The 8,604-nt window shown below is 35.8% G+C and overlaps 1 protein-coding gene across 1 annotated transcript; it reads left to right on the top strand.

Moving 5' to 3' along the window:
• Positions 1-1,476: 1,476 nt before the first annotated feature.
• LOC8267581 lies at positions 1,477-6,500 on the top strand. The gene is made up of 6 exons (XM_002528124.4): positions 1,477-1,673; positions 1,914-2,185; positions 2,259-2,910; positions 3,017-3,216; positions 3,830-4,074; positions 4,311-6,500. Exons 2-6 carry the CDS (start codon positions 1,914-1,916, stop codon positions 4,985-4,987), a joined length of 2,046 nt encoding a protein of 681 aa, XP_002528170.2. The 5' UTR covers positions 1,477-1,673; the 3' UTR covers positions 4,988-6,500.
• Positions 6,501-8,604: the final 2,104 nt, after the last annotated feature.

Consider the following 8,604-nt stretch of genomic DNA (forward strand, 5'->3'; position numbering starts at 1 on the left):
GAATCTGATTAAATACATGCATAGGATTATATGATTAGATTTTTTTTTTCATATGATTTTGTAATTAAATATGTTTATTAGGATTATATGATTAATATGCTATCTTTATTTACTGTTTTTTTTTTTGTTTCTAGGATTTTGTATTAGCTTTTAGGGTTTCTGATTCAATCGATTGATTTTTGTTGTTTCTATTTTATTTTATTTCTTTCACATTCTAATTGTGTTTTTACCTTCTATGCATGTTAAGATTGGCTTTGGAGACGCAAGGAATACACTAAAAGTTGAAAAAGTCAGCCTTGATATCCCAGAGCCGATCGCTCAAGCCAGAGCCAATTGGCTATGCATTTAGCCGATTGGCTCTATGTCTAATGCCAATCGCCTCTACACCTTTTTGTCCCAATTTTTAACTTTTTATGAGTTTTGATGTATTTTTATAGGTTTTGTATACTGTATTAGATTTTAAGATTTTTTCTTTGCAATTCTAGTTGTAGGTTAGGTTGTAAGAGCTAAATTTATATTTATGCTCTTTATTTTGTTTATTTCATTGCTTAATATGTAATAAATAAATATGATATGACTGCCTAATTAAAAATGGACATATAGACTTAGGGCTAAAATTGGGCCTCACATGATAACTGGATTCCAATTGGCTACTCAACATTAAGTAGGCTTAAAATCTAAAATTGAAGTAGACTTAAGGGTTGTTTCAGTTAGGATTGGGCTTTATTAGAATTAGGTTAACACAAAACGAGCCTTGTTATAATAAGTAGTCCATTAGACCTAAAAGTTAGAAGTTAAAGCATAACTTGTAATTGGGCTAGGCTAAGTGGATTATGTGCATAATCAATCAGTAAGCTAGATATACAACTTTAATATGCGCTGAACTTAATAAAATGGGCTAGATCTAGGTAAATTATATGTGTTATTTGGTATGTCTATATATGAACTATTATGTTTATAAGGAATGATTTGTTAAATAATAAAATTAAAGACTAGTATACACAAATAATAAAGTTGGCTTTCGGATCTATCTCTGGATTTGTGACGTAGTTTTTTTATGAAATCTGAGAAATGTCATTCATTAGTAAAAGTGTTCCAGTAATTACCCAGTGACAACTCTCATTTCCGCGCTAGTCTTAGTGACTAGTTAGCATATTCCTGATTAGGTTGAAAAGCCTTGCAGTATTATAGTCGCTAAAAACATTTGTGTACGCACATTAAAGCGCCACTTACGGTGGCCTAATTGACTATAAAGTTAAAATATGGGTTAATTGTTTGTCGGGTCCAATTATAGGATGGAAATTGACCTTTTTAGCCTTTTAATTTCTATAACAAATTGAAAAAAAAAAAAGAAATTTTTGCTTTCATATTAAACTCGCAAAAGAATTGATAAATATATTCAAAAATTTAAAAGACAAATAAATGTGACTTTGTGGCAAAGAATTAGAAAAAAGAAAAAACCACCTCTTTCTTCCGTGTTCTTCTCTTTTTATCCTTCCGCAGTTTCTCAACCTAAACTATAAAGAGACGGCCCCTTCTCTCTCCGTCTCTTCCCTACTCAAAAGGAAAAAAAAATTAGAGAAAAAACCAATTTCTGAGATTGGATGGAAATTCACTAAAACCCTAAAAGACTCTTTGTCATCGGAATAAGGCAACTCCTCAAGACTGGCATTGTAATTTTCCTCTTCCTTTTTATGTTTCTGATTATTTGATTGATCGAGTTCATTTTGCTGAGTATTTGACTGAAAAATGAATCGAATAGGTTTTTTTTTTTTTTTTTTTTATCAAACGCAACTTGTAAATGTTAGTTGCTGAGTGTTATTTCTTTTGTTGTTAATCAAGTTCAACTAGTAGCTCATTTTTAGTGTTTCTATGTTTCTGATTATGAATTGAAGCTGTGTTTGTTTGCTTAGATGGCCAGGTGGGATGAGATCCTGTCCCTTCCAGTACAGAATCCTCCAACTTTGGAATTTTCTGCCAATGATCTTGTTTGGTCGAAGATTGAAGGTTGGCGTGACAATATAGATAGACTTGCTCTTATCCCGTTTGATAGGGTGGCTGATTTTGTAAGGGGTGAATCTGCCAACAAAGATTGTCCAACAAGATTTCATGTTGAAGCAAGACGACGTCGACCTACAGAAGCTTCTTACAAGCAAAAGGTTGATGGCATTCTTGAGTATATACTGTAAGTATTACTTCAGCTTTTCTCATTGGTCGGTCTTGGGATTTGTCTTGAATTTATCTGCTTGAATATTTAGGTATTGGTGTTCGTTTGGTCCTGATGATCATCGGAAAGGTGGCATTGTTCGACCAAGTAGGACTACGTACGTTCCAAAGAAGAAAAATGCTGGTCGACCAAATACTAAAAGAGGATGCACCTGCCACTTTATTGTAAAACGTTTAATTGCTGAACCATCAGTTGCACTTATCATATATAATCAGGACAAGCATGTGGATAAGAAAGGTTTACCATGCCATGGCCCACAGGACAAGAAGGCTGAAGGAACGCGTGCCATGTATGCCCCATACATCTCTGATGAGCTTCGGCTTCGTGTTCTTTCTTTACTGTATGTTGGGGTCTCTGTGGAGACAATAATGCAGAGACACAATGAATCAGTAGAGAGACAAGGTGGTCCATGTAATCGTGATGACCTTTTAACTCATAGGTATGTGCGGCGACAAGAGAGGAGCATCCGTCGCTCTACTTATGAACTGGACACAGATGATGCAGTTAGCATTAGCATGTGGGTTGAAAGCCACCATAATCATGTATTCTTCTATGAGGATTTTAATAACTCAGATCCCTTCACTTTGGGTATTCAAACAGAGTGGCAGTTGCAGCAAATGATTCAGTTTGGCAATCGTGGTCTTCTGGCTTCTGATTCGAGGTTTGGGACAAATAAATTGAAGGTTTGTATTTTTTTGTTTATGTCTAGCTGAACATCATTGTCAGTGTCTAGATGGCTTTCAAATATTAGGAGGCTAACTGTTCACTTTTTTTGTTCATCTTATTTAGTATCCCGTTCACAGTCTTGTTGTGTTCAACTCTGAGAAGAAGGTCATTCCAGTGGCTTGGATTATTACACCAAGATTTGCTACTGCAGATGCACATAAATGGATGAGGGCACTTTATAATAGGGTCCGTACAAAAGACCCTACATGGAAGTTGGCTGGTTTCATAGTGGATGATCCTTTAACAGACATCCATACAATCAGGTCGGTAACTAATTTTTTAAGTTCTTAAATTTATAGTTTATCTGATGCATGCGAGGTTCCAGGATATTCAGTAGTGGTTGGTAGAAAAAATTTTCTGGGACTTGTGTCAACTGGAGATGAGGAGATATTGTCAAAATTGACCTGTTTATGTTTATCAGTATACCAAACACTGTTTATCATCCTGTTTTTAGAAATTCAATGGTGTCTCAGGAATTATTATTTGAGTTTATCACGCAAGCGATCTCCAAACCGTTTGCACACTTGGTTCTTAAAACTAACATTGTTTATGTTCCAACTTAACAACTATTGTTGTAGTAGATTATCTACCTCAGACATATTTTACACTTTTGTAGGCAATAAAGTGTTTAACATATAAAGTGCTGGAGTTAAATAAGTAAATAGTTTTTCATGTGGGTCTGTTAGATCAGGATGATGGGAATTATTCTATTTCAAGTTACGAGATAACCTTGAGTGGTTTATCTAAATCAAAATGTGTTTTATTGTGTAGCTGAGGGACAGCATAATTTAGGATAAATCCTCTCTACTTGGTTTTTCTATGTGAATAGTACTTTTGCGAATTTAAATTCTATGTATATGGCTTCTTTGTTCTCAGGGATGTGTTTGAGTGCTCTGTACTGATATCTTTTTGGCGGGTCCGTCATGCATGGCATAAGAACTTAGTAAAGAGATGCTCAGAAACAGAGATGCGTGTTCAAATGTCAAGACGGCTTGGAGATGTGGTAGATGATATTTCCAGTGGGCATGGAACTTTGGATTTATTTGAAGTTTTTATTGAAGATTTTGTTGATGGCTCTGATTTCATGGATTACTTCAAGGCAGTCTGGTATCCTAGAATAGGTTGCTGACTTTTCTTTATTGTTTCAAGTAATTAATTTCCGTTTTAAGTGGAGTGTTACCATTTCTTTCTCCTTTTCTATTTTTCTAGTTCCTTTGACTCCTTGACTAAGAGCAAGGGATGATTTGTAGTTGCAGAGAAGATGAAAGACTACTCGAATTTACTTGAAAAATGACTCTTGACTCTAAATGAGGATTATTATTTTTGGAAATTAAAATAATCTTTTCTTTGTTACCAGGGATTTGGACAGCTGCACTGAAAGCTCTTCCACTGGCCAGCCTGGAGACATGTGCTGCAATGGAACTTTACCACAATCAATTGAAAGTGAGGTTACTGAGTGAGAAGGATCCTGGTGTATATCAGCGTGCTGATTGGTTGGTAGATAAGTTGGGTACAAAAGTGCATTCCTACTTCTGGCTTGATGAGTATTCAGAAAAGGATGATTTTGTAAGATACTGGAAAGATGAATGGGCCACTGGTTTGACAGCTTGGCGCAGAGCATTAAACGTTCCAGACGTTGATGTTGTCATGGAAGGCAGATGTGCGAAAGTTAATGACCAGTTTGACCGGGATAAGGTTCATGTTGTCTGGAATCCTGGTTCAGATTTTGCCATTTGTGATTGCAGTCTGGCAGAAATGGGCAACTTGTGTGAGCATGTAATTAAAGTTAGAAGGATATGTCATGAGAAAGGGTATAGGAGGCCGTCTATTAGCCTACTTCAGTATAACCATGCCTTGATTGACATGCTATACTGCCCACCCCATGATTCCTTAATTCATGATCATGCTGTTTCTTTAGCAGTCGCTGTAAACAAGGAATTAGATGCACTAGTTGATTTAGGTAGCAGCCATTTTACTGTTGATCCTATTCTGAAACAAGCTGCAGAAACTAGGGCTGTTCAAAATTCGGCTTAACCAAACACACCTGTGCCATTCTGAAATTCACTTGGTATTCAGTCAGTTAAATTATTTTAGACGAGTATATTTTTTGTCAGTTTGACTTTTGATGGTTGGGAACTGGCTTTACCATTTTAACCAAATATCTCAAAGCTTTCATTCCTCTCTCAGAACTCTCACTGCTCTCTTCTCTTTAGTCTTTGCTTTTTCACCAAGCAAGGATGAAGTTTGCTTGCCGAACCTGATTTCCAATATTCAGTTTTTCTGCAAGCTGCCACACGTTAATTCCCATCATTTATGTGGCGCAGTTTGATGGAGGCAAGGTGGATTCTGGAAAAAGGTGTGCTTTGGAGGGTGAGAATGGAACCAAAATCTGTATTTATAGAGATATATGGGTCCCTATGCAATAGATCTGCTCCTGCGCAAGAATGGAGATGGAGTTTAAAGTGCAGAAGTTAGTTGATTATGGCAATGGATGCTAGAACAAAGACCTTGTGAGGCAAATTTTTAATGGAAGCTATTTTTAACGTTTGTATCAGCAGCAGACAGGTTAAGGATGTGTGCTACTTGATTCTGACCTCATCTAGGGCCTTTTTTTGATGAAGTCTGTATATCACTTTATTTTCCAAGAAACTTCAATATTTCTTCACCCTTTCCTAATTTCGTGTGGAAGTTGACATGGAATTTGAAGCTGCCGCCATGTTAAAAAGTTGGGATAGCAGCCTGGATTATTTCCTCCCATGCTTGAATAGTTTCTCTCTTCGCCATCGAGTACTCAAGTAATTACTGCTCATTGTTCTTCTACTGAGTGGATTGGCAGATGGGAATCCTATTACCAATTTCTAAGTTTGAAAAATTTCTAGTTTTGCTTTGGGGAGTTTGGAATAGTTACAATTTGTTTATCATTGAAGGAAAAAGAGACAATGCATGTAATTCTCAAATCAGAAGCCTGTTTATTATGCAGAATTGCCAAGCCCAGCAACAAGTTGAACCCGGCCCTTGTCGACCAATAGATTAGATGGAGGGTTCCTGAGATGGATTTCATTAAGGTTATTGCAGCCTCCAATTTGGCAGCAGGTAGCTCTGTGGTAGGTCCTGTTCTTGGGGATGCAGATGCACAATTTCTTTGGTCACTGACAAAATTTGGTGGTCAAGATGTGGTGTGGCTCTAGCAGAATGTATGGCACTTTGAATAGCTCGGGAATCTGTTGATCCTATTTGATGGCCGTTTGTGGTTATAGAGGGTAATTCCATGTTTGTTTTCTAGAGCTTATTGAAGAGGGAACTTGAGAGACAGCAGTTTTTGAAGACCTTACTAGTTTCTGTAATTCTTTTCTTCTGGTGTTTTCTTTCTTTTGTTGGGTGAAGTGGCGATATGGATGCACAGTCTTTAGCCTAGTTGGCTATAGATTGTGAAGCTCAGTGTCTCCTTCAAAACAGAGTTCCAACCTCTCTGGAACATTTTGTATTGGATGATTTCCTTTTTCTTTTTTTCTTTTTGCAATAAAATACAAAGCTTTTCCCTTGGTGATTGCAGACTGTAAGTAACAGAACCAATATGACCACACTTCTTCTCATGGACCCCAAATCTAAGCTCAGGTGCTCTTCTATTCTCTTCTTTTTCTTAGATACGATTTCTTTTCTCCTTATGTTTTTCTTTTTTTAAAGAGTCTGATTTAGCTTCTTTTTTTTTCCTTTTGCATATGTCAGATTCTGTTGAATGGTTTCCCCTATAAGAGAAGCCTCTTCTTTTCATTTCTAATTTATCCCCTTTAATTATTCTCTACCAATTCGCCTGGTTTGTCAGGTTATCATTTTATGTTTTTCGCTAAAATCTTAAAAACTCCATCTCAATAACCCAATCTTCTGCTATATTTTCTTTTATGCTTATGAGGGCTTAGTGGTTTATCTCTGTTTTTATTTATCTTTAAATATTTGTTGACATTTCGAAAACTTGGGTTCAAATTGATAGGGTTTACATTGTTGGTTAGTTCTTTCTTTCTTTTTTTCTTTTCTTTCTTTTTGTTGTTGTTTTTGCTTCTTTATTGCATTTGATTTCATCTGGACCTTTCTTATTTCTTGTGGTTAGTGTAAACTTCAAATTTATTCAAGTATATCATTTGTACTAGTTGGCATCGAAGAACCATTAACTGGTAGTTGAAGGGCTACTAGACTTGTCTATATTATCATAACATAACATTGATGAGACATTTCTTTGGCCTCTGAGAAAATTCGAAACACGCTAGATTGTAATGTAAAATAATGAAGGTGCAAGGTATAATGCGATAGCTTAGCAAGTTCAAATATAACCACCATTTAAGATAGTTCTCCTGGTACAGTAAACTTGCAAGATCATGATGTTTCTGTATCATGTTCAGAAATTGAAACATGTGAATATTTGTCTCGAATAAATATTTGCACATTATGTTGGAGACTAGTTAGAAGGTTCAGGGACATGCAAATGATGGTGCTAAAGTGCTCAAGACTGTCCTTGAGCCTTCAGCATCAGAAAACAAACAGGAGCTTTAATCTTCTGTTTTTTGATGCTAGCCCGGAATTCTGACCTGTTTGAGATAACTGGTCCTGAATTCCCCTACAATGCTTAAATTAAAAGTGTCTAGACCATAACTAAAAGACCGGCCTAAAGCACAAACTGGCTCACAGATTGTTTGAATTGGTGGTGGGGATCGGCTTCCGAAAGGCAACCATAGTTACGAACTTAAATCACGATCATTTTTCTTGTAGTTGAAAAATTTTACCATCCTTTAATAGTATCGTTGTGATTGATAAGTGAGATGCATCAAACACTATTCTGTGTTTCACTTTTTTGTTGAAAGCTGTAACTGCTTTTTTTTTAGTACATTGTTGATTGTGATATATGGTTCTTTTATCTAATCGATAAGCTGTGCATTTCTCTTTTCAGCTCATTTGTGCTCTTGAATCCTATCATTTAATGAGTTTTTCATCTAGTTCAATAGGAAAAGTTACTTATACCTATATACCAAAGAGAAGGGTGTTACTTCTGTCGACATTTTGGCTGTAGTTCTAATTTGGTTGAGTTTCCGAAATAGTGTAAAAAGAAGTGGTTCAAACCATTGCTATTGACCCGGACCTGTTCTAAAAAGGTTGAGGCATTTCAAATTGGTTAATGACTACCATGGAATTTACGTAGGCTACAATCTTTTTTTCTTTCATTGTTGTTAATGGCTATAATTAATAATTAAAAAAAAGCAGCTTCGGGTTCTGCCATTTTCATAAAGTCCAAACTTCTTGGCCAGACATATATTGAAGTATGTAAAATGTATATCATTTTTTTTTCTTTTTTTTTAAAGATATAAACAATGTAAGTATAATATATCTATACACATAACAAATGTAGAAGTTAAATGTATATCATTTCTTGAGACTTGTCTGTCTGATTTTTCCAAAATTACAAATCCGTTCAAGCTGCTGAAATCGATGGAACGTAGTAAAACTGTCACACATATTGTGGTTTTCAATCAATTTGGGTCGACTGTGGGTGAGATTGGTATTAGCCTACTCTTTTTCGGTTTTAGTTGAGGCTTAAGATTGTGCCATCTATTTAAACTCAACTCGGGCCAATCTATATATGTTTAATTTGTGAAAAATACCTT

Source organism: Ricinus communis, chromosome 4, assembly GCF_019578655.1.
Source record: "Ricinus communis isolate WT05 ecotype wild-type chromosome 4, ASM1957865v1, whole genome shotgun sequence".
Lineage (NCBI taxonomy): Eukaryota > Viridiplantae > Streptophyta > Magnoliopsida > Malpighiales > Euphorbiaceae > Ricinus > Ricinus communis.

What these genes read in the sequence shown, in the direction of transcription:
- LOC8267581 (XM_002528124.4), top strand. Translation starts at nt 1,914, where the DNA reads ATGGCCAGGTGGGATGAGATCCTGTCCCTTCCAGTACAGAATCCTCCA. An exon ending in ACAGACATCCATACAATCAG is followed by an intron (nt 3,217 to 3,829) that starts GTCGGTAACTAA and finishes CTTTGTTCTCAG; the next exon opens with GGATGTGTTTGAGTGCTCTG. An exon ending in AGTCTGGTATCCTAGAATAG is followed by an intron (nt 4,075 to 4,310) that starts GTTGCTGACTTT and finishes CTTTGTTACCAG; the next exon opens with GGATTTGGACAGCTGCACTG.